The sequence below is a fragment of the Leptodactylus fuscus genome, chromosome 1 (assembly GCF_031893055.1).
Source record: "Leptodactylus fuscus isolate aLepFus1 chromosome 1, aLepFus1.hap2, whole genome shotgun sequence".
Classification (NCBI taxonomy): domain Eukaryota; kingdom Metazoa; phylum Chordata; class Amphibia; order Anura; family Leptodactylidae; genus Leptodactylus; species Leptodactylus fuscus.
This window is the reverse complement of record NC_134265.1, coordinates 332,505,606-332,532,106: the sequence shown is the minus strand read 5'-3', so window position 1 is coordinate 332,532,106 and position 26,501 is coordinate 332,505,606. Positions and strand designations below refer to the sequence as shown.

Below are 26,501 nucleotides of genomic sequence, written 5' to 3'. Positions count from 1 at the left end.
TCTACTATTAGTATCTCCTCTTGATATGAAAACCTGTGTCCAACTTGCATGTGAATGCGCCCTAATATCTGTAAGAGGTATTCGATGGGTTAATATCTTTGGAGCCCTAATCAGTCAATATAATAGGAATGATCCGTTAACACCAACTTGCTGACAGTTCCCAGGCTAAAAACAGAAAATCTGTGGACGAAAAGATGCATTTCTACAACGGGTTCTGCTATGTGGGGTCTTAGCCTTAAGAGGATTTTCTGACCCCCAAATCCAATTTTCATATTTCCCACAAGCAGACCCCACACAGATCATTGTGGATCAGATGTCGGAAGCTTCTAGTGCAGGGGTAGGGAACCTTGGCTCTCCAGCTGTTGCAATACTACAACTCCCAGCATGCATACTTGCCCTGCTGTTCTTGGAACTCCCATGGAAGTGAATGGAGCATGCTGGGAGTTGTAGTTTCACAGCAGCTGGAGAGCCAAAGGTTCCCTACCCCTGCTCTAGTGGATGGGCGGCATGTGCAGAATCACTCCTATAAAAGTAGAAGCGCCGCAATTCCCCAAAACCACCACTATTTTACTTCAATAGGAGCAATGCTGCGGTGCTTTCAGTACCTGGGGGCTGCTAAACAGCTGGTCTGTGCGGGGTCCGGGTGTTGGACCCTGACAGATTACATACAGAGTCTGCAAAACCCCTTTAATGTACAGTCATATAAAAAAAAAAAAAACCCACTAAAGACCCATCAATGGGTGAAAGGCAAACAGGTTTATTTAAAATTATACACCACAAGGTTTCGTCATTAAATCTCATTTTTACAAAAAGTTGAATGACAACATTTCATGTGCGGTTCTCTGGTCGGTGGATGTTTTTGGAGTGCAGAAGGTTTGGATCTGCTTCTATTGACTATCCCCGCCTGTCCTGAGGAGAGGCACAGAGGTATGAGAGGCCTCTGCCCAACAACCATATCCCCTTCTATACATGACCCAATGTTTACCTGGTCACCAGGACCAAAAAATACACCAGAATGAAGTGAGAAACATTGATGTTCCTGTAAATCTTTGGATGTAGGGCTTCACGTGGAGGTCGGTGGCTCGGGCACGGCTGGGTGTAAGGTCCACCCTAAACCTCCTAACCCCGTCTCCAACCAGATTATTAAGCTCAGACTGGTTGCGAAGGGCAATTTATCTGTGACTTGTTTCTAGGCAGAGTACCTTTGGCAACCAGGCTGTCAGACGTGTTGGTTCTATATGGGACATTGGTGGTCTGTAAATGTCACACACACGCTGGGAGTTGTAGTTCGGCAACACTTGGAGAACCACAAGTCACAGACCAATCATTTATTTACCTATCAATGTGGACAACCCTAGGACAGGTACTGCTATACATAGGACTGTACTACTGTCATACATAATCTCTATATATAATACACATCTTCATACTATATAGAATCCCGCTCCAATAACTGGCCTCGATCTCAGTAACAATCCTTACAGAACGGCAAATAAACATGGAAGAAATTCTATTATTATTATTATTGAACAGTCCGGTATTTTGCAGATAAGTATTACCGTACATTGTAAAACAGACTTATTTTATAGAACTTCCATTTTCTGGGAGATTATACTAGGGTTAAAGGGAAAGGCCGCCTTTGTATTCCCTTAATGAAAAAAAAAAAAATGCAAATAGTCTTCATTAAAAAAAAATTCATATGGTTTTGTACCTCCATGGTAACAGACTACAACAAATCCTGTGTAGTCAGGTCATGAAACCTGAATTTTTTTTTTTTCTGTTCCTATTTTTTGGTAACCTACTAAATTAGAAATAGGGGACAATATTGGGGGTGTCTATCTAATGGTCCCTTCTATTGGCAATATGAATTAGACGTAACTATAAGAATAAGTTGTACCGGCGTCATACGAGGCTTCTTGCAATTGTGAAGACATTCACAAGTCCTAGATGTACCTGTACATTCCATGATATTAAAGGAACCCCAGTTTTATGGGGGTCACCAACCCCAAGGTCCTCAGCTTATACTGGTAATGTTTGCTAGAATGCTGCACTTCTAGGTTACATCCATATATTAAGAGATGCCTTGCCCAACAAAGGGGTGACATGACACTTTTTGCAGTATAAACTCTTAAAGGGGTATTGCCATCACAAAATTATGGCATAGGGCTAGTATAGTATATCACCTGCAGCCCGTTCACTGTCTTTATCAGCAATGGGGACAGCTGTAGTTCCCTGCTCAGCCATGTGGAGTGCTGTAGTACAGTTAAAAGCAATAAAGGAGCCATAGGGCCGCAGCTCGTTCATTCTCAGGATGATTGGGTGTCCAAATGGATACTAGCAATGTGCCATATCTTAATGGGAATACCCCTTTAAGAAAGCATCATTTGAAGGCCCATTTAAATGTAATTGCGCCCCCCTAAATCAGCTATACTTCAGGTTGGTACAGATGTCACAATTTAAAAGGAGACTTAAGAACCCCACCATAAAAGAGATCGGAAGTGGAATTGAAAATGCATTTTCTTTAAGATAGATAGAATATAAAATTTTACACTTAAAGGGGCTGTCCCATCTGTGTAAAAAAAGGCGGACCTACTAGTAATGTAGAAGCCACCTATTTCTCCTGCAGCGGCCACTGCTGGAAAAATGTGGTACTACATGCCACTCATGCATATGAATAGCGAACCATGAGCACAGCAGGATCATCCCCTATAGGACACCTAATAGGTCAGCCCCTTTAAACATGGCACCTACCTACAGCACCTGTCTTGTAATTTCTGGGAAGTTCCATAAAATAAGAATACACATAGTGAACATTCGTATGGAAATTTCTACAGACATTGTTTTATTAGCAAAGCAGCAGTAAGAGAAAACAGAGGAGGCGGAGGGCGGTGGCACACTCCTCCACCCCCATGTCTTATACATTGCCATTTATTATATTTACAATCAAACGTCATAGCAGATCCATAGAATTATTATTAGGATTATTAGTATAAAAGTATTGGACATGATATACACGGTTGGCTAAGTGAAGATCCAAGTGATGCCGTATTAAAATGCATAAAAAAATACATTCCTGGCGTTTAACACAAAAAAAGCACCACAGGACTGGGCCTGAAATAAATAGGAGGAATCTTCTAGACTATGAATGAAGGCAAATGAATAAAAAAATACCACAATATTACATTCTCCGCCTCAAAAACTTAAATATAAAGAAAGGCCAATATACAAAAAAAACAGTCAAATCAGCAATGCCCGGGGCACCTCCACTATGGCCGCTCCATCCCACCGACACCAGATGGAAGCTATGTTACTACACTGGCCTATGATCCAATCGTATCCCGATTCGTGAGGTGTTTAAGCCCCGCCCCCAGACATCCACGTTTGTGCATATTTGCATAATCCTGCCCACCTTGCGACAATCCCGTAAATAATGAGACTGTTGCAAGGTGTGCATAGGAGAGAGAGACTGGTCGGCTTGAGCTACATGTCCAATAGCGGCAATAGTGAAGGGCCCCTTCAGGTTTAGGATTTGGAGAGCGTGCAGACAAAAGCAGCTTTAGTTACTTAAAGGGTTCGACCAGAATTTAAAAAAAAAACAAAAAAAAAACACCCCAACATGGCTGCTTTCTTCCATACACAGCGACACATGACTTGGTACTACAGCTTAGCTCCATTAAAGTGAACGTTATTGAGCTGCAATACCACATCCAACCTGTGAACAGGTGTGGCACTGTTATTGGAAGAAAGCAGTCATTCCCCCCCCCCCCAAATCCTGTAAACCCTTTGAAGGTTTCTGCTACACCTCCAGACACTAAACCAAATTGGAGGGATTAGTTAGAAGGAAACGCAAATTTCAGCCGCATCTGTCCTTACAGCTATAGTAAGCAACCTGGTATATTGTGCTAATGTTATATTCCCAACTAGTCCTGCCTATATAGGACTATAGTGAGGCAGAGGTTTGGCTGTATCCCCACAGGTCCTGTATGATGGGTACATACTTGGTGCAGGGGTCCTGCTATAGGCTCAGTATAGGCATTTATCCATCCTACACATGACTATAGACCTCCTATAGATCCCACATTGGTACTGGTCTACCTACATAACCAACATATATGGTGCAGGAGTTCTACCATATTCTCTATGAGCACCGTACAGGTATCTATCATCCTACATAGGACTGCAGATGTTTTGCTGTATTCCCTATAGATACTGCCCTACTTACAGGCCCTACTTACAGGACGCTAAGATTTTGATATATGTCCTAAGGGTCCTGCAAAGCTATATCCCTACCTACATAGGATGATACTGACGGATTGCTTCTACTGTATTCCCTATAGGCACAGCACTAATACCCCTTCTATATGGGACTAGAATGATGCTAAAAGACTTTGCTATATTCCCTATAACTCTGCATAGATGCCATCATAATGTATATAGGGGACTATAATAAAGGAAAGATTTAGCTAAACACTCTATGGGTCATGCAAAGGTATTGGTCTACCTATATAGCACTACACCCATGCAGGGGTACAGCATAGACCTCTACCATTCTATATAGGACTATTCAGATGATATATAATATATCCCATGGGTTCTGCATATATACCTATACATAAGGGATAAACCCATGTAAAGATAAGACTTCTAGATAATTCCCTACCTACACAGTCTTTCGATATTCTCCATCGGTCCTATGTTGATTGCATACGCCCCTATGTTTCCTGCCACGAAATACCCCAATGCCTCTTTTTATATAAATAGTGCAAAGTCTGCCCCCTTTATGGCCCGGTTACATAAAACACAGGACTGTTGGGAGGTATATATATGTATATATGGATATAGCAGGGCAGGGGCACCAGGTAATTTACTGCAGCTCGGAGGGCAGAATGAAACTGAAAGAGGCTCCAACTCCTTCAATGAAAAATAATAAATCAAAAAATTGTGCGAAACGATATTTGTGAAAACGAAACAAATAATTGCACTAGATGATAAAAAAATAAAGTGGTAGAAAGCTGCTCCTGGAATGGTGGTGATGTACATGAAGCCTTTATTACACTCCATAGAACACAAGGTCACCTGGCAATGAAATCACCTCAAAAGCAATAGAAACACGGTAGCAGCTGAATGAATGGTGTACGAGATGTGCATATAGGATATATACGGGGTGGCTGCTAGTTCTGCACTTCCACCACCTGCTCCTTCTCAGCTTTTTCTTTCGCTTTCTCCTTCTCGACCAGTTTTTCCTCCTTCTGTAGAAGTTCCATGATCTCGGCCACTTGGCTGGTGGAGATGTCGATGTCCTCCTTGTCTATCAGCTCCACGACCTGAGGGTACAAAGAAAGGAACGTGATCGGGCCTGGTGTATAAGTGTGCCATTGACTGATATAGGGGATTTTTAATCGTATGGCTGATGTCCTCCTCTAAAGGAGATTTCTGGGACTTATAGATTGACGACCTATCCTTAAGACAGGTCAACAAATATGTGACCTGAAGATAATTGATGTGGATGACCTAGGTCATCAGTATAAGATTGGGACGGGATCTGAGTGTCAGACCCCAACCAATCAAGTGTTTCGGCCACCAGAAGTCATACTAGGTACACAGCAGGAAGTAGCTCTGCTCCTATGCAAGCGATTGGGACCACAGCTGCAGTTCCAGTCTCCACCACTAGTGTACGGAGCTGTGGATAGGTCATCAGTATCAATTACCTTCAGGTACCGGACAACCCCTTTAATGTAAAGGAATGATACAGGGCGCACACCATACCTTTGCCACATCATCGAGGTCAATCTTCCCGTCCCTGTTCTCGTCCAGAGCCTCGGCTATTCTCTGCAGCTTCTGCTCGGGGATCTTCTGGATGTGCCTCATGATGTTGATAAGCTCATGAATGCTGACAAGATTCTCCCTAAAGGCGAAATACAATCTGTGTACAGCAAACAGTTATAGCCATTAAAAAAAGTGGTAAAAGCAAGCAAAATAGAAGGGGGGAGGGAAGCAGCGAGCGGCGATTAAGCCAGGGACCTCTGATGATTGCTGCTCACAAAAGATCTGGAAGTGATTGTATGATCGCAACCAATCAAAACACAAAATTATAAATTGCGACTGGATGTAGAAATGGAGGTGAAAACAGGAGGATAAAATTGGACACACACACAAACACACATATAAAGTATTAAAAAAATATATATATAAGAAAAGCCACTAGGTGGCATCGCCAAAGAATCATTTCCTGCCAGGGTAACACTCCTGATTTACTATATACATGTGGCTCAGCCAGGGAGTGATAAGTTACTACAGTCACTTTAGCACTAAATATTGTTTATGTATAGAAAATTAATACATATAGTTGCATGTACTTTGCTAATCTGGTATTACATGCACTATGGTTACTGCACCAGCAGGGAGCAGCAGTGAACCTATGGCCCAATGCACATGACCAAGTGTGCTCCTGATGTGGGGCCAAGTTTGTAGGGCAATGCACTCAGTTATCACACAGTACTGCATTTGTGTCTATGGGGGCTTCTGAATCTCTAGTCACCCAAGTACAATCCACTGCAAACTTCAGAAGCACATTCGGTCAGGTGAATGGGGCCTAAGGGTTCCAGTCTGGGGTCAGAAGTTACTTTAGTGGTGAAGTCTGGGGTCTGGGTAATCCAAGGTGTCTGGAGTGTGGTCTGAATTAACCATCAGGTCAGGAATGGTTTTCCCACTAGCAAATAATAAACGCCAAATACCCTGATTAGGCATTAAGGAAGACTCTTAGTCCTCTTCTAAAACAAAAATTCACAAAAATTGCTTTAACAAAAACACAACTTTCCTGCACTTACCCAACAGGGGGAGAAGTACCACTTCCCGCATCCAGCACCTTGTCCTCAATCTCCAGCTCAGATATGATTTTGTCAATCTGCCCGATCATGCGGTTCACCCTCTTCGTCAACCTCTTGCTCGCCTTTGACTCCTCCACCACCATCTCTTGTCCAGACTTGGATAGTTCCTTCTTCATCTCCTCCAGATCCTGGAAAATAGACAAAACTAGATCTCTCACCTCGACCTCTCAGACTCCATGACAGATATTTAATAATGGATCTCCTGTGATAGAAACCCCTGACATAGTCCATGGCCAAGCAATACTCAGCCCCTGATAACTAGAACCAAGCAGGCTTTCCATGGACTGCTCCGTAGTGGATTATTATGCAGGATCTGGCTGCAGGGAGTGTGACTGAGCATGTGTGTCCACCAACATCATTTGGTATCAGTATACCAATAAGTATTCGGACACCCATGTAAATGAAGATATCTGCAGTCGTGATGTAAGTCACACCTTCAGACGTTAAATACCGCGTAGGAAACAGTGTTGGCATTAGCCGCATGCAAGAGGCCACGAAGTGCAGAGTTGTCCGATTTCGAGAAAGGGGTAATTGTGGGGTACCAAAGAAATGGTCGATCCTTAAAGGACATAGTAAGTGAACTGAATTACCCAAAATCGACAGTGGCCTATGTGATTACGAAGTGGAAGGTGAACGGTGATTGTCGGAATGTGCCCCGAGTCGTCAGACCCCTGAAATTAGGATAGAGACTGACGAGTGCTGGTCATAGAAACCGCACCCAACCGATGGCTCACATACACCAGGAGTGTCACCAGGCATCCGGGAGTATTGTGTCGACCAATCCCATCTGTAAGGAAGCATCTGCTGGGGTCTACCAACTATTGGATAGGAATAAATGTTTTTCTATTCTACCACAGGGGTCCAAGTACTTATTGGTAGACCGTGTAGATCAGACACCCAGGACCCCGACAGATCAGCTGTCTAAAGCAGAATTGCTGCTCCCTAAGTGCTGCTTCCACTTCACAGCTCATGTGACATCAAGTTCATCGGTGACATGGCCCATTCATAGTATTTGTCCCATTTAAGTGAATGGACTGAGCTGTGATACCAAGCACGGCTGCTTTACAAATGTTAGACACTGTGCTGGGGTCTCTTCAAACAGCTGATCTAGTGGGGTCTTGGGTGTCGGACCCCCACTGATCTTCAACTGAAGAAGATTTTTTTAAAAATGCCCTTTAATGTCTACTGGTTATCAACAAATAGACATGACAGGACTCCCATTCTGCTAATACGTGGAGGTCCCAGAGGTGGGATTCCTTTTGCAAGCCTTTACCTATCTGAGATACACAATTTGCCTCCTCTCCTTACCTCACTGTATTCCTGAACATCATCCTTCAGCTCAGACAGCTCCTCCTTCTCCTTCGTCAGCAACTTCTTCTGTTCTTTCAGCTTCGTGAAAGCGTCATTTAGGATGTCAATTTCCTCCTTGGTTATTTCCTCGCCCTGAAAGTCAAAGACAGCATTAGCGCTGCCCCATTCTCCATCACCAATATATTTAGATGTGTGAGAGACAAGAGTGGTCAAAGATGCCGAGTGAGACGACAGCTTGTAAGCACTACCGGCAAGTTTTTGAGGGTGCAGGAATAGTGTCCACCATTATGTAATCTTATAGAAAGGCTCCCAGTGCCAAGATGAAAGGGGTTGAACAGGATTAGACAACATGGCCACTTCCTTGCAAACACAGGTAAGGGGAGGTACTGCATATTAGGCCCACTGAAGTGAGTAGCAATACTACACACAACCCGTGGACATATTTAAAGAAAAAGCAGAATTTTTTTTTTTCACATCGTTCAGTACTGTGGTAACCATATGCCATCTGAGGTCACTCCTGTACAGCTGCAGACAACGCCACTTTAACCAGTGTCAACTTCCCAATCTATTTTGAGTTTGGCAAACTCCTCAACAGTGAATTGAAACACAATTTATATTTAAATGCTGGAACTGTGAAGATGTGTAAGTTACATGTAAACCTTAGAGGGCAGGTTGTCTAGTTCAGAGCGTACTTCTGCTGAGAACAGGAGCTGCACCACTTCTCTGGAATGCTCTACCCCGGACAATCAGATTAACTCCCAATTTCTACAGTTTCAAACGCAAACTAAAGACACATCATCAGACAGGCCTATCACAATTCTTAATGTAAACCCTTCCGTACCGTCATTAGAATCCCCAAAGTGTAAGCCTTCTCTGTCCCCGCTCCCACATTACCCCACGGTATGATGCCATTTCAGGCTAACTCTATATGTCCAAGCTCCATCCACATGTTACAGGACACCACTAGTGACGGCTCATACAGTTTTATGTTTGTGTAATGACAGTCATCTCTATTACAACATTGTCTGACCACTGTATAAACAATGCCGCCCCTGCTACCTCTTGTGTCACCCCCTCTACCTCATAGATTGTAAGCTCTTGCGAGCAGGGCCCTCACTCCCATTGTGTGAAGTGACTATTTCTTTTTGTCTGTACTTGAACCCTACAAATTGTACAGCGCTGCGGAATATGTTGGTGCTATATAAATATTTTTTTTATTTTTTTGTTTTTTATATATATATATATATATATATATATATATATATATATATATATATATATATTAATGTATGTACTAAGAGGATGCAGAGAAGAAAAAAGGAATTTGCAGGACATTTCATTATGCAGTGGGTAAATATAATAAGGCATAACACAAATACAGGATACAAACCTTGGTGCCCTCCAGGACCGGTGCGGTGTCTATCAGTACCTCTGCTTGGTCCGCGGCATGTGCTGAAGCCACTTCCGGTCTTGGGGCCTCACTGGTGGTCACCTCAGCAGAAACAGGTTCCAGTTCAGGAGCGGCTTCCACCTAATGGAGTATAACAAGTGTGTATGAGCGACCTACTGGCTCAGCGGCGTCTGTCACCATTCAGTGCTGCCTGTGACCTCTTCTATAATCTGTTATTCTCCTATCTATACTGTCTATTGGTGTAATACAGAAGAAGCTGAGCAGGTTGTCAAACAGTCTGCCCACAGTCAAGGTATTCCAGACAGTGACATCTATTTGACATCCTGGAAAACAGATTTGCATATTCCCCATCTATTGTAGGTACATGATACAGAATATATGGATATGGCAATTTTTTATCAGACTGATGTAAACGCGTACTTAGGACGAAATTGTGGGGTCTAAATGAATGTTGTGGTCTGCAGTCTGATGCCTAGAGTTAAATTCTGTTGTCTTAATTTTACTTTTTTTTTTGTATTTTTTGAAAAACTTTATTTGGTAGGAGCTGCCAGATTCATCACAGGTAGAAAGATCAGGGTTTCTTAAAAGGAACTTCTACTTCTCCAATTCCTTAGCCTTTTAATGGGACCATATTTGTGAAGCCCCCTACTATCTCATGCCTATGCTAAATGGAAGCAGCAAGCGGAGGACAGATTGGCATTTACAAGGAGGTAACAGCAAACAATTAGTCTGGCCCCATCATTGGTGGCTCCTGACATGGTAAGAAATCCCTAAAGGTCCCTTAAAGGTAGTACTCCGCTTTGGACAATCTTTTTATGAAGAAGGATCTCTAGTACATAAGCAAATTTAAGGTCGCCCCATTGCTGATCCCCCAGCAATCAGCTTCAGGTACATTACAGCAAGTGTATAATTTTCCTGCAGCGCCACCACAGATGAAATGAAGCATTGCGCAGTTAAACGATTAAAATCAATGTGAATGACATGGGCTCGTTGCAGGTTGTCACGTAACTTCTCTGCTATTCCAGTAGTTTTGTGGACGTCACACAGCTTTTCTCAATCCAATAAAAAAAGCACAGCTTTACCTTAGCTGCTGTCTGTAAGCTTTCCTTGGCAACCTCGGCCAACCTCTCCTGTTCCTTCTCCTTCCTGATGGCCTCCTCCTCCTGAAGCGTGGCCTCCAGCTTGGTCTTGTTGTCCACCTTGTCACACTCCACTGCAGCCACTTTGACCTGGGCCTCTTTAGCCTAAGAAACAGAGGACAAGGTTATTTCCCATTCAGAGAGTCAACAAACCAATAAAACCCACCGGGGTAAGTTGTGACCAACTATACACTTACCCTATAGGAAATGTATTATATTAGTAGACTGCAACCTGTGACTCTCCAGCTATTGCCAAACTACACATAGACCTATGCCCTGACAACCTGCACCGGTCAGGAAATGCTGAGTGTTGTAGTTCATTTACAGGCCGGAGACCACTCCATTTATAGGATGCCCATTAAATAAAGGGATGTCTATGTAATACTGGGTACACCAGAGCAGGAGCTAGTAATCCTTTCTGCCTCAGAGGGTGGTCCATACTGGAGGACCCCCCTTGTAAGATGTCCATACATGTATGTTCTTCTATGTATCTATAGGTAAAGGAGAAAAGGCTGCTGCCACACATACCTGGCGGCGTATGAGGTCCTAGGAGAACAAAGGATAGGACATGGTAAAATCAGACACACCCAATCCTCTTTCCCCTGATGGCAGATATCAGGCAGCCATCATGTGGTCCCTATAGAGTGCAGGTAGTATGTGGGTGCCCCTTCACCCTTACTATAAAAGGTAAAGCAAACTAAAGTCTGTCTTTATTTCCTTTGAAGATAAATACAACATTTTATCCCGTTACCAGCTATTTCACCCGTACAGGACCATACACAGTAAATGTATATCATGTACGGTCCTGTACTTCACACCTGCGCTATTGTAATAATACGATGCGGATTTACAGCTTTTGCAACCTAGCAGGAGCAGGTTGTGTCCCCAGAGGAGAAGCCAGAAGCAGCGTATACTTATACCCTATTCTGTCTTCAGTCTGAGAGACATGTGATGAACAGCAGTGGCGATGTCACTACCTCTACCGGATTTGACAATATTGTAATCACTGGGCATGCCCAGCATGGAAGAGCTTCTGTTCTTGCAAACCCAGTCCAGTTCCGCCAGAGGCCGGCAGGCAGGACACATGGGGTTATTTTCACCTATAACTATGGCTTCTGTGGATCTAGTTTAAAGTCTGAAGTCTTTTCTGATCATTTTGGGGACACGATAATCTAAACTACTGTCATTGTCACCGTGTTTGCCTGAAACTAAACCTTATGTGTCAACCACTGAAATAAATGGGGATCCTGTTCTAATATATCAATTTACAAACATAAAAAAAAAAATACAACTGTAAATTCATTTTAAGATAGACACGCTGATAACAGGTAGCTTTATACTATGACACTGAACGGGTGTCATGTGACTTCATTCATCCCAGGGCTCTTGCGTATACGCTGACCATACATCTGCTGAGCTGGGAGGCTGCTGTACATACCATGCTTTCGGGTAAAGTCTGGAGGGTTGATTTGAGCTGATCAGCTGGTGACAACGTGTCCGGGAGATACAAAGCTCGGGACAATAGCAGCAATGATGTGGGAATTTCCTGATTCAAGTGAAGCTCCAGCCACTGTAATGGGAAACATGACAGGTCCAATATACATTCAGTATGTGAAACATGACATTGTCTTTATGCTAGAAATAAAAAACAAAACAAAACAATGAACTGAATGCAAAAAGACTAGCACTGTAGTCATTACAACTCGTGCATAGTTTGTCATCCAAATTCCCAAACATCTGGAAATACGGCCTCATGTGGCAAGATGGGCATATAAGATGTAGGATTAGACAGATTCACCATTCAGGAGTCTGAGAAAGCTGGATGTTAATCTTTGAGAAAGCCAGCACGTTTACACCAAATATGTGTGTGTGTGTGTGTGTGTGTGTGTGTGTGTGTGTGTGTGTGTGTGTGTGGGGGAGGTTTTACAAGCCGTGTCCGACCTGTTTTAGCTGCTCTCGTAACCGTTCCTCAGTGACCCCAAGCGCTCTCATTCCCCGGGCTCGGCACGCTGCCTGCAGTTCTTTAACATTCAGGGTGTCCACTCCTTCTTCTGCGATCAGCTGTCACCAAATACAACACAAAGCCATGTAACTGAGAACATTTCACAATGGACACACTGACCGAAAACCAGTTCTACACAAAAAAAAAAAAGTTTTTTTTTCCTATCAGACAAAGAAGCTGAAAACTCTGAATTCTAGTAACGGAGGAAGTAACCTGGTGAAGACAACTTACCTTGTCGTCCGCCTTTATAGTCCTCAGCTTCATGGTCAACTGGAAGCGCAGGAAGTTATTTGTCCCGATGGACTGCAGCTCCAGGAGTTTACACAGAGCCACGAGCTGAGGCCTGGTCAGGTTATCGAGGGTCAGCTCATCCTCAAACAGCTTGGAGAAGCGGACAATCTCTTCATTACTGGGCCTCTCGCCAGTGCTCCGGATCTGGAGATAAAGCAGGAGTTCTCATTACTATTCCATACCTTCTGGTGTGTCCGTCATTGTAAGAAGGTAGACTGCCCCAGTATTCATAGCCACTGTGGGGGCCCAACTGTGGCCCTTGATAGAGCCACATCACATTAAGCCAGAGCCACGTGTAAAGGTAGATGTAGAAAGTATACAGAATATAGAGCGAGCATATGGCTACTATGCCACTGTGCCCACTTAACCACCAAGTGCGCAGAATCACTAAAAAGTGGCCTAGTAGTTAAGCACTCCGGGATACAAGTAGCGCCTGGTTAATGGGATGTGGTTACGTAATATGTCGTCTCAGGTAGATGACCTTTCAGCCAGATTCTAGTTCCCTGGAAATCATTTCTAATCTTAAGGCCAAAAGGACATTGTGGAGAGTGAAGGAGGCGGCCGTATGGACTCTTATCTCCTTATAGTACTGTGTGACCGCTAGGATACGAACCACGTAAGTGAACACTAGAACAATATTGGTACTGCCGAGCTGGGTGTGGACAGGAAAGCGTTAAAGGGGTTTCCAGTATACTGGCACTGTACTTTGTATAGTACAGGCGTCAGAAGCAGCCCCGAACAGCTGACCAGGAAGGATGTGCCTTCTGTTGGAGTACTACCAAGCAGATATTGTGGGCCTGTCTTAAGGAAACCCCATTAAGGGCGAGTTTACATGGTGAAAAATGAAGAGGTATTTGAGCCGGCCACTCACAATGGCGGTAGAATCAGAGCAGAACCTGCAGTTGATTTTGGGACAGATTCCGCTGTGTGAACATATACTAACTTGTACCCAATTCGTTGTATACCGAAATTCCTTACGCACTGGTTCACTATACAGGAATCACTACCTATAGCTAACCATACACAAGTCATCCCTCCTGCCATTACCTTGCTCATAGATTACAACGGTATACCTACCTTAGACATTATTGGCAGAGCAGATTAGATAGATAGATAGATAGATATATATAGATAGATAGATATAGATAGATAGATATAGATAGATAGATATAGATAGATAGATATAGATAGATAGATATAGATAGATAGATATAGATAGATAGATATAGATAGATAGATATAGATAGATAGATGCAGATAGATGTGTCTCCCTACTGAAATTTATCATCCCCAAATCCCATACTACCCGCCGAGGCGACCGGCTCCAGGGAGCTACCTGCTAAAGTGGGCACAGTAGTGAGGGTCGGGGTAACAGGTAACTTTTCTTCATGTTGTTGCCCCTCTTACAGCCTACAAAGTCTTACCTTCTGGAAGAAGTTGGAAAACTCTTCGGTCACGTTTCCTTTTGCAGCTTTGTTCCTCAGCGCCATCTCCTCGATGGTGTCCTGCAAGAACTTTGCCAGCTCTAGTTTCACCCTCAGCTCCTTCTTCAGCCTTTCCTCCTGGAGTGCAATGAAAATAGCAGAAATATTACATTGCAGCCTTTAGTCTGTAGTTCCTTATATCCTACATCGGGTTCTGGAAAGGCTCGCATGAATAACTTATTACTCCACCTTCTGCTAACCAAAAATCAGAATATCTGGATGAAGGAAAACATGCGGAAGTTAAGAGAGTGTATGAAATTAGAAAGACACAGCTGAAACAGCACCACGCTAGTCCACAGGTTGTGGGTGGTATTGCAGCTCAGCACCATTCAAGTGAATGTAATGCCAATGACTCAAGAGAGTCTCCATGTTTTCCATGTTTCATACAATACTCATTCATAAAGCTACATGCCAATTACACATGGATTTTCTGCACAGATTTTTATACGGAAAACTCGCAGCATATGAGAGTAGCATTTACATTCATGAGATTTTCTTAAAGAGATCATTCCATTAAGGGCGCTTATAAGTGTCCCACCTCTGGATCCCCAGCGATAGGGAGAACATGAGACTAAAAGTCTCCACGCCTTCTCCATGTGAATGGAGCACCAGTGTATTTACATGACTGGCACTCCATTCCCTACTATAGGGATGCCAGGACGGGGCTGTAATCTCTGGCAGTGCCCACAGCCCCATAGAATTGAATGGAGCGCTGATCATGCAAACACATTGGCTGTCCATTCATAAGGAAAAGGACTGAGGACATTCGGCTTCTTGCTGGAACCTGGAGACTCCTTTAATCTCATGTACACCATGCAGACTGTTTTTCCCGTGTTGACACTGACAGATGATGTGAATTTTACAATCATCGACATGTCAATTCTTTGTGCAGATTTGCACTGTGGATTTCACCTACTTCAGTGAGAGGTAAAATTTGTACCAAAAATCACCACCTCCACCAATTCTAGTTCTTAGCATCTGTGATTACGCGCTGCTCTACTTATTCCAGCACAGCTGGAATTTTCTCTCTAGTCCCCACCTTTCCTGAGCAACAAGCCCAGTTCATTTTGGAGCCTGATAGGATGTTTGAGCTCTGTACTGTCAGGAGGGCGGTGTCAGACAGGGGGGTGTAATTCAGAGCTCCAATCAGAGGCAGCCAATGTCAGAGATCAGAATCACACCCCTTCTCTGCTCCTGTGTGACACTGTCCCGACAGTACAGAGACTAAATAGTATAGCAGACACCACAACTAATAGCACCGATAGCTCAGGAACAGTGGGGGCTAGAGAAAAAAAATCCACTGTGCCAGAATCAGTGGAGCAGCAAATATTGAATAATATAGACAGATGGACTTGTTGGAGGTGGTGAGAGGTCCTCTTTAATAACCAGGCTACAAAATCCTCCAGATTAATTTTCACCTTCTTTGAAGTGGTCTCAAATGTTGAAGGCAGCATATTTGGAAATAGCTTCAATACAACGGGAAGAAGGAACTCCATGAACGGGACGATGATGAAGACTAGGAAGGGGACCAGTCGGAAGAGGTCGGCACATATCCTTAGGAACTGCAAGACACAAGTACAGATAAAGATTAGTAGGAGATACAAATGGCACATCCTTATCCGGCCAGACAGCAGCGATATCACAGCCAGGCTGATATACAATCACTGGACACGCGGCAGGCCATGGCTTTATAGAGGATCAAGATAATCTTTACAGGAGTATCCCCATCACCGTAAGGACCCTAGGAACTGGTCACAATACCCTGCCGCTGAGGGGGACTGATACAGGGTATACTTACATTACAGTTACTTTATGCTAGCCTCCTAGCCATTCTCCCTTAGGTTATGTTCATATGGCAAAAAAAAAAAAAATTACATGTCTGGTTTCTGCCATAAATTGGCAAGCTAATTCGCTTCATACAATGACTGTTCACCCCCCACCACCACTATTCTGGCACTGAAACTAGAGAGGGGCAACACTCCCCCCTCCCCAGAATACTCAGACATGTGCTCAGGATCTTACAGGACACTAGAAAGTTTCAGGGTCAAGGAGTCGCCTTTGCTTTTATATGTAAAACTTTTACCAAACTCATGATAAACACTTGACCCGACAGGAACGCAGCCAAAACTATGCTCCAAACGTCAGGCACAGCATAGGAACCTCATAGGAGTCACAATGCCAGTCCACTAATATTAGGAACGGGGCCTGGACATAGATCGCTTAGGCACAATCTAACACGTTACAAAGTTTGTCAAAATTTTGCAACTGAAAAGAAAAGCTAATGCAAAGTTACAAGGTTTTCTTCGCTTGGTACATTGACTTTGGGGTACCATAACTAAGACCCCGAGAGATCAGCTATGGCAGGGGTAAGAAGCGGCTGAGGTTTTCCCACCAAAGGATAGAGATCAGTGGTGGACCCTCGCCAAACATGAGAACGGGGATTTTGCTACCAAATCTGAATGGAGCAGTGGGTGAAAGGCAACAGCAATCCAAAGAAAGAATCAAATGGTTACAGAGTCTCATGTCTTTATGGTCAGTGGGGGTCTAACCAATCCAACCCACCCCCCTACCTTTGGTGGAGTGAGCTATTTAATGCTCTCAGTCTCCTGATACTAGAAAGCAGAACTAATAAGGAGATCCCCCTCCCCCACTGACCTCCACAGGGAGACTCCACCTTACCCCATCAGTTACCTCCATAGCCAAATATACATATACACATTTATATAACGCCAACATATTCCATGACACTATACAAAAAGTGCCATGTGTGAGCCTCCATTATTCTTCATGTATATACAATACAGAACAAGTGAAATCACATGTAACCTGACTGTAGTGCCTGTAGCTGCGAGCTCTGGAGGTCTCTCTATAGCAGTGGTGGTGAGCCTTTTAGAGTCAGAGTGCCCAAACTGCAACCTAAAGCCCAATAATTTATCACAAAGTGCCAACACAGCAATTTAACCTTAATACGGTGCGGATCCACAATTGTAGACAATTACAGATGGTCTGTAATAATATCACATGTCTGCTATAAAACAAATACTGTGTGATAAAAACAGTGAAGGACCCCCCCCCACACACACACACAGTACAATCTGCTCGACAGTGGCCCCCACACAATGTCACCATTGGGAACACATGCCATAGGTTTGCCATCACAGCTCTATAGTGTATGTGATCATGGAGGCGGATGCTAGCGGCAGCAGTATACACTGTTACACTGCTAGCAGGTTACTATATGTCAGCCCCCCCTCTCCCTCTGTAGGGAGGTCCTAGCACTAAACCAGATATTAGAACTATATCCATCTTCTATAATTCCACTGGAAGGCCAAACCATTGACTCAAACTCTTCTATCTTACCTAAGCCCAACTCAGACTCCTTCACAACGGCTGGAAGCCATGGTCAAACAAACGCAGTAAAGATCCTGTAATTCATTAAAAATCTTTTGATGCCTTCTTCTGAGTCCGATTCAGACTCTACAGCCCTGAATCCCACAACATAATACCGCCAATGTCAGAGGACATGAAAGCTACTCCACAAAGCGGTTTTGTATAATCGGCCTTCATACCGATCTACATGGTAAGTGACACATGCCTGATAATCGAGGGCCCCACCATTGAGAGCCCAAGTAGGACACTGGACCTGAGAGCCCTGGTACTGTAAGTGAATGGAGTGGTGGTGACACACGGTACTGCCCCAGTGTCTATGGGGTGGACAGAGAATACTGCACTTCGCCATCTCCATTAGCACCAGGCATGTGCAAAAGCTGCTCCACTTATATGGAACCTGTTAGGTCAATTGTAGACACTAAGACACCCACCGGTCCTTATGTACCAGGGATTAATGTCCCTTCTCTCTCGTAGTTCCAACACCTGCGTAGTTCTTCAGTGCAACCAGTAGTCCAGGACATGCACACTGAGGCGGAGATGTACTGAAGAACTACCCCGGTGCTAGGAGTACAGCAGCAGGGGAAGCATAAAGGAGGGTTTCGTATTTTTAGTACTGGCACAAGGTGGCATTACAACGAGGCGATTTGTGATACTAAATGAGGACCTGTGGGTGGTTGTGTCCCAAATCGCCCTGACAGGTTCCCTTATCTAGGGACTGAAAGGTACCAGCTTCTAGCCCAGGTTGTGCAGGTTCAGAGCCTCAGACTTCCAGGCTGGCTTCAACATCATGTCATGTCTGTCACCCAGCTCCCTCCATGCCGTCACCTGTGATGACTTGTACATGACAATGTCCGAGAAGGGGACTAGCTGCAGCTATTACAATTACTGAATTTTCGAGCCCCCCATAACGTCATACCAAGTGAGTGGGTAGGGGGATGTAGAGAGCCAGGTGCCGGACATGTGACCCAGTGTCTGAACCAGCCTGGAAACCTGCAGAAAGCGGGTCAGATACTCGTAACATTCAGTCCCTGCTCACTGTGGTTATACACTAAGTTTGAGGGGCTCAGGACCCCAATTCTAGTGACCGGTGGGGGTGGGGGAATCAGTGATCAGATATAATGAGACAATAAACAAGGACACTTTAAAGCAATGTCATCCTAATCTAAGACTTAAGGCCTGAATGAAAAAAAGCCTGTACCCGGGTGTACGCCCCATTAAGTGCCATCAATCTGATATGCCAGACAACGAAACATTGCAGATTACCCTCAGACGTCAGAGCTGGCATCAGTGTAACCTGGCAGCCCGTGCTGATAATTGCCGAAAACAATACGTCTGGGTGTGACTCAGCGCCTGTGTGCAGACATGTTACTGGATAGGACGGCATGTACCAGCTCTAATACACAGGCTGCTGGCGGATAACCCAGAACATGATATCCTCACAGCACAGGCTAGACGCCAGCCATTGTAGTGTAGAGCTCACCTATGGACACTTACAAGTCACAGAAGTGACCTCCACCCTAAGCCAGAGATCAAAGGTCAGCAGCGTTGCGACATCCTCAGTTACTTAACTTGTTATAAATCAACACACAGATCAGTGACTTGATGGTTCCAGTAACATCCACAGATCGTAGCACGACAGACCCATTACCCGCCGGAGATACAACAAACATTCGGCAGACCCCTTTGATCGTAAGACGTAACGATGATTTAAGACATGTCTGGTCAGATTGGACAATAGAAAAGGGATAGTCGCTGCTAATTGCATCCAGCATTGTAGGAGTTAATTCAGTTCCACAGATAGCAAAATGCAGACAGCGCCCTCACCAGGTCGGGTTCAGAGTGCAGTTATAGCATGCATCTTTCCCTAAACACAGCACCGTGCTATTCCTCTGTTACCCCTCCTGGAAAAGTATGATGAAAGCAATATAAACTGACAACTAGGCGCCATCATTCCCTGGATGTGCGTGGACAGTCCATTGACAAGGGAAGTGATACCAGTTATCACTGTATTCATACATTTCCAGGAAGAATAACAGCAGTCACCTCAGAATTATAAACTTCTCCTAAGTCTTCTTTAACCAAGCCAAGAAACCCGTAACAATTTAGTGTCTGATCTGGGACAAACGTTGGTACGAAGGCCCCGGCACAACCAAGGATAAATCTGCACCATAGTACCAACCCCTATATGATGGAAAACGCCAGGCAAGGCTAAAGACTGCAGATAACACAAGGCCGTGAACAGACAATCCATACCAAGAAATCCAATATGGCTGCCACTATCACTCCTAATGGTTTGGAAACTGTCTGTCTGGTATTTTCGGTAGTTCCTACCCCTTCTTCTTACCTGTCTCCTCTCTCGTCGTGATAAATTCCCCCCATTGAGGATATTCCACAACATTCTGGCTGCAATTTTGGTATCGATCCAGAGGAGCCGGAAGCCATGATAATAGTGCTTTAACTCGTCCATAACCCTCTGCCCTATAGACTTCTTGACAGTCTCCACCTCTGTATTAGGGCTATACACGGGGCCTCCTTCTTCAAGCTTTTTATTTTTGTCCTTCAAAGACTTCAATGACTTTTCTACCACAGAGTCATCGAACAGGGGGCTTGTAGAGTGTAAACCACGGACGGACGAGTACTGGGGTCCTAGACTGCCGGCCACCCCTTTCCAGGGTGGTGAAGGATTGTGGACTCTAAAATAGCTTCTTTCGGATCTGTTAGTCCATGAAAACCCGGGATTCCCATCCCGTAGTGAAATGTAAACCGGACGGGCGGCAGCGCAACTTCGGAAGTGAGAACTCCTGGGGACAAAAGAAAGATGGAGACGATATGTAAGATGCAAGGAAAGCGAATCGACCCTTTATATCACAAGGGTATGCCCACAGGTAGTGAACGCAGCGGGGCGGAGACTTGTCTAAACTGCGTCAGTGTGCGATTTTATCAGCACAAATTAACTTTTAGGATATGTTCATCTAGAGATGGTCTTCTGACCCCCGATTCCTCTCTAAATTCTGGCCCTGTGTCACCCAAATCAGAGCTTCAGCTTTCCATTAAGTCATTATTATACTGGAGGCCTCAGTGGTCAATCAGTCAGAAGGACAAAGACAACAGGGGGTCAGACCCGAGCCCAGGAGGGGCGAGTAAGGCTCCATTCAGATCACAAACTGATCTGTGGGGGGCGATCAGTGGCAAGAGACTTCCATAGACCCAGTCGGCTCCACTTGTATGTCCCATAGGAGAGATGCCCCTTTAATGTGTTAGTCGACCCCTTTATTAGTCAATAGGGTTCATTGATCACCTACTGTACTAAACAAAGGCCAGGATATAGATAAGAAGAGCGTTAGGCTCCCACTAAGACACTGCTCTCATTTGTCACACCAAATTAGCCCAAAGTGAATAGTAAACAGGTACAATATGGGAGAAGACAGGGTACTCATACCTGTGATTTATCAACCGTAAGGAAGTGCAACCAAGACAGACACGATCCGGGAACAGACCTGTAAAAGAAAAGACTCCGTTAATGCCGTCACTGCCCACACTACAGATATGACGTATCCCCCATATACATGGAGTGTAAGGACGCCATGATACAACGACTTATACCACTGCTGCTTGGGTTCCTATTAGTATCAGATATGTGATGGAAGGGGGAGTGTGTGCTTAAAGGTAAAGTTATGGGGGATAAGAAAAAAAAACAAAATACTCTGCTGCTTTACTAGAAATAGCGCCACATCTGGGCGCCATGGGACACGTACTGTACCAACCATGGCCTCTGATCCCTTTCCATCCTTTCCCCCCCTTCTTGTGTTTGGTATCCCCCTTGTGTTTGCCTGTCTTTAGGACTCTTGGTTTATAACTGATATTGTAGTATTATTTTATTGTCTGTTTTGTTCATCTTTTACTGTTTCTGTTGCGGTTTCTGTACTACGTTTTACTTTTTCTTTATTGTAAACTTAAAAAAAAAAAAAAAAAAAAAAAGAAGAAACAGCTCCACACTTGTCCACAGGCGGTGTCTGGTATTGCACATGTAGATACTCCATACAAAAAGATTTCATGTTATAATATAATGAGATATATAATCTACAACAATAGAATAAATATAAAATACACAAATATATATATACCTAAAAAATTAAACATACAGAAATATAATAAATCTAAAAGTAAAAAAAATAAAATTCAGAAATACACAAGACAATATATAAATAGCTCAGGAACATAGATGTAAATCTCAGCATGGAAGTAATAAGGCAGAGCCGCTTTTGGCTCTGGCCTTCTTTATGGCTCGGTGCTGGTGTCGTTCCCTTGTGTACTACTATGAGAACACATCCCTGCTCAGTGTAGCGGCTGCAGACAGCACAGAGGCCATAGACAGTCACAGACATTACACAGCTCAGGTTTTCACAAAGCAGAACCCAACAAGAAGCAGTTCCAAGCAGTCACTCCTGGATAGAGCGGGACATAGAGCAGACATGTTGCCGCATCTGTATGGGCCTGCATTAGAAAACTCAACAAGTACAGGCCCCATCTAATCCTATGTAATCCCAGGAGTCACACTGGTGCTAATTTTAAAAGTGTTTTTTCCACTAACGCCATACAGCATATCCCCCTACCCTAAATAGGGGGTATAAGGGGTCTCAAGAATGCTTTTCTATTAGAGTCATTACCCAATGATAATCTAAGGCGGTCTCTCACGCTGATCTAACCGGCGAAATCCAGCAGAAAGTGGATATATAATTATAGGACAGTGTATATCACACACATATATATCTCATGTATGACAGTGAATATAATATACACATAGGTCCTAGGCTGTGTGTGAGTGTGTGTGTGTATATATTATATCATATCATGCATATATGGTAGATCTCAGGACATATATATAATTGTATGACGAGGTATACCACATATATAATTTTTTATTATTTTTTTTTAACCCTGGGATCTATGTATCAAGTATGACAGTATACCCTAGGCTGTGCGCATATATATATATATATATATATATATATATATATATATATATATATATATATATTATCCTTTAATAGTCCCACAGTGGGGAAATTTCAGCATATTACAGCAGCCTAGTAATACAGAAGTAATTACAGGACACACATATGCTGAGAAGATATACTAGGAGTCCATAGCAGCTAAGGAACAGAAGAAGAAAGAAGGAAGACATCATAACCATATATATACACACATACACCATGGGCCATGTATATATAATTGTAGGACAGTATATACCACATACATATAGCACCTGGGCTGTGTATATATCATGTACAGCAGTATATAGTACATACACACAGACCCTAGGCATATACTATCGTGTATGATAGTCAGTGTATATCACATGTATATAGACCCTGGGCTGTGCATATATTATGTCTGACACTATATACCACACACATACATATAGTCCCTGGGCTCATGTAACGTGTATGATAGTCAGTGTATATCACATGTATATAGAGCCTGGGCTGTGTATATATCATGTATAACAGTGTATATCACATTGGGCTGTGTATATATCATGTATAACAGTGTATATCACATATATATAGAGAGCCTGGGCTGTGTATATATCATGTATAACAGTGTATATCACATATATATATGTGTATATCACATATATATATATATATATATATATATATATATATACATATATATATATATATATATATATATATATATATATATACACAGAGAGAGAGAGAGAGAGAGAGAGAGAGAGAGAGAGAGCCTGGGCTGTGTATATATCATGTATAACAGTGTATATCACATATATATATAGAGAGCCTGGGCTGTGTATATATCATGTATAACAGTGTATATCACATATATATAGAGAGCCTGGGCTGTGTATATATCATGTATAACAGTGTATATCACATATATATATATATATAGAGCCTGGGCTGTGTATATATCATGTATAACAGTGTATATCACATTATATATATATATATATATATATAGAGCCTGGGCTGTGTATATATCATGTATGACACTATATACCACACATATATATAGACCCTGGGCTGTATGTATAGTATATGATATAGTCAGTGTATATTGCATACATATAGAGCCTGTGCTGTGTATAGATCACGTATGACACTATATACCACACACATACATATAGTCCCTGGGCTCATGTAACGTGTAGGACAGTGTATGACGCTGAGGGACTCCCCCGGCCTTCTCCTCACCTCTGCTAGTGTCTCCCCGGTTCCACACAAGAGGGGTGCGGGCTCCTAGAGAGGCCCTGGGCAGGCAGCCTCTCACCAGCAGGGCAGCCATATTGTCCGGGCGGGCGGAGCGGCGGATGATGATGATGATTATAGATCAGTCCCGGTGACTAAGAGACCTGGCTAACTGCTGCCCCATGTCCCGCAGCCAGAACAATCTGACTCCTAACTGCGCCTGCGCACAAACAACTGCCGGCGAAGGGGCGGGGCAGCGTATTGACGTAATAACATGTGATGTGCCCGGCGCGCGCTGGAGCGGCCATTTTGGATTACGGGTCATGAGTAAGTAAAGGCAAGGGCACGTGATCGGCCTCTGTACTGGCAAAGGGTCGAATGACGCAACCGCTCGCAAAAAAATGTCAACGGCCATTTTGGTTACGGGCAGAGACAAACAGTATGACATTGCAGAGTATTGCTACACGAGGGAAGGGTCGTACAGCGCTGTGTGTCCCGAGGGATTGAGTTTACACAGCAGACAATGGGCTCAGCTGATGTTTTCCATTTGCTTTTTTTCCCCCGTAAGAAACAACATTTCAGAAAAAAAAAACCTAATTCTTTAGGATTTATTAAATGTAATTGGAAATAAACTCACAAGTTTCTCATAATCTCCAGTGTTATAAAGTGCGTGAAATGACGAGGCCATAGCAACCAATCACAGCGCAGCTTTCATATTCCCACAGGGCAGTAAGGAATAAAAGCTGAGCTGTGATTGGTTGCTATGGGCAACAGATTTTATTTATTTTCTGATTTCTTGTCCTTGCACCTCCTCGTGGCCGGCACACATACACAACAATCATTTGCACCAAAAATGGCGCATTTATTTTAAAAAAATATATTTTATAGCTGCGGGTCATCCCGTGGGTCCTTAGCCTAAAACACATAATAAATTTTGTTGAAGAAACGATGATAAAAAATCCAGCACGCCCAATAATTGAAAAATAAAATATAACCTTTACTTCATAGTGGTTAAAAACAGAAAAAGCTCCTTAGAGCATGGATCCAGAATAAAACAACAGCCTACGCGTTTCGAGACTCACATCCAGGTCTCTTAATCATAGCAACAATTTATTAATAATTTATTAATTTATTAATAAATTTTGTTATACAAAAACCTCCTTACACTAAGTTCACAACTGCGCTTGGTTTTCCATTCTTTGGTTCCGCTTGGGGACCTGAAAAACGGACACCCAATTCGCCTAAAAAGCGGCTACCCACAAACCCCATAGGCTACAATGGGGTAAGCCGTGTTCCCCTCCTGGCACAGGTGTAAATCCAGCCTTAGGCACACGTAAAGACGGTGGATTTTGCTGTTTGAAAAAAAATATCTGCTATGGGGTCTACAATTTTTACTGGTTAATGTTTGCGCCATTTAGTGATCACGTTAAATATTATGTTTCAGAGGCTGTGCCATTACGGACACCAATCCCTATCCACAGAACTGGGGAGCCCCCGGCACTTGCCTGCTCCAGCACTTGCCGACCCCAATTGCAGCTCATCGGCGTCCGTCGGCTATTTCCGATTTCCGATCATTTTCCATCTGATCCCAATTCCGATCCTAATGTAAGCAAATGGGATTTTTTAATGATCGAAGATCAGATTTTAAAAATGATCCTATTCACTACACAGCATGGAGTCCAAAAATTGAACGCTTCAATTTTTGGACTCCACGCTGTCTAGTGATTAAATAAAAAATCCTCTGGCTACTTAGTTCCCCTGGTGTCCGCTTACCTGCACAGATCCGCTGCCGCTCCCCGTTCTTCTCCATCCTTTTCTCTCTTATTCACATGCCTTCAGAGCACCATGTGCGCCCCCCACCTCCCTAGGCTAGTATTACTGATACTGGGAGTAGGCGGGGCTTGCTGTGGCTTAGGAGAGTGTGGGTGGGTATGGAATTCTGTTCCCGATCTATTTTAGGCAGGATTGGAACCTGATCGTGAAATTTACTCGATTGGGATCTGATCTTTTCCGATCCCGCTCGCTCAACCCTAGTAGGCAGTGTATACAGTGAGAGAGTATATTTACATCTATATTCTAATAAAATAGCATCTACTAGAAAACCCATTTTCATACTGCCTCAGGGAATTCTGAGGTAATAGAGTGGGGTCCTCCAGTCAGGACCACCAACTATTTGCCAGAATGGAAAGGGATTAAAAGAAGACCCAACAGGTCCATGGAGAACCCAGTGATGTTAGTGAAAAGTGTGTTATACTTTACTACCTCTAGAGGCGCTGTAGGGAAAGTGAACACTTGCAGTCAGGTCCGACCACAGGTTACAGAAAATGGTAAAGAGCTGACAACCCGTTTTAGGGGCTCTGTACAAACCACC

General features: G+C 43.5%; 1 protein-coding gene across 2 annotated transcripts; it reads right to left on the bottom strand.

Moving 5' to 3' along the window:
- Positions 1–2,821: 2,821 nt before the first annotated feature.
- LETM1 (leucine zipper and EF-hand containing transmembrane protein 1) lies at positions 2,822–24,342 on the bottom strand. 2 transcript variants are annotated; one of them, XM_075261120.1, is made up of 14 exons: positions 24,137–24,342; positions 21,355–21,412; positions 20,260–20,716; positions 15,944–16,087; positions 14,466–14,603; positions 12,982–13,185; positions 12,690–12,809; positions 12,187–12,318; positions 10,692–10,853; positions 9,589–9,729; positions 8,196–8,330; positions 6,828–7,015; positions 5,767–5,923; positions 2,822–5,324 (listed from the first exon to the last, which is right to left on the bottom strand). In XM_075261120.1, exons 1-14 carry the CDS (start codon positions 24,225–24,227, stop codon positions 5,172–5,174), a joined length of 2,280 nt encoding a protein of 759 aa, XP_075117221.1. In that variant the 5' UTR covers positions 24,228–24,342; the 3' UTR covers positions 2,822–5,171. The 2 variants fall into 2 exon arrangements, with proteins under 2 accessions (XP_075117221.1, XP_075117222.1); XM_075261121.1 differs by having other exon boundaries at positions 5,767–5,905.
- Positions 24,343–26,501: the final 2,159 nt, after the last annotated feature.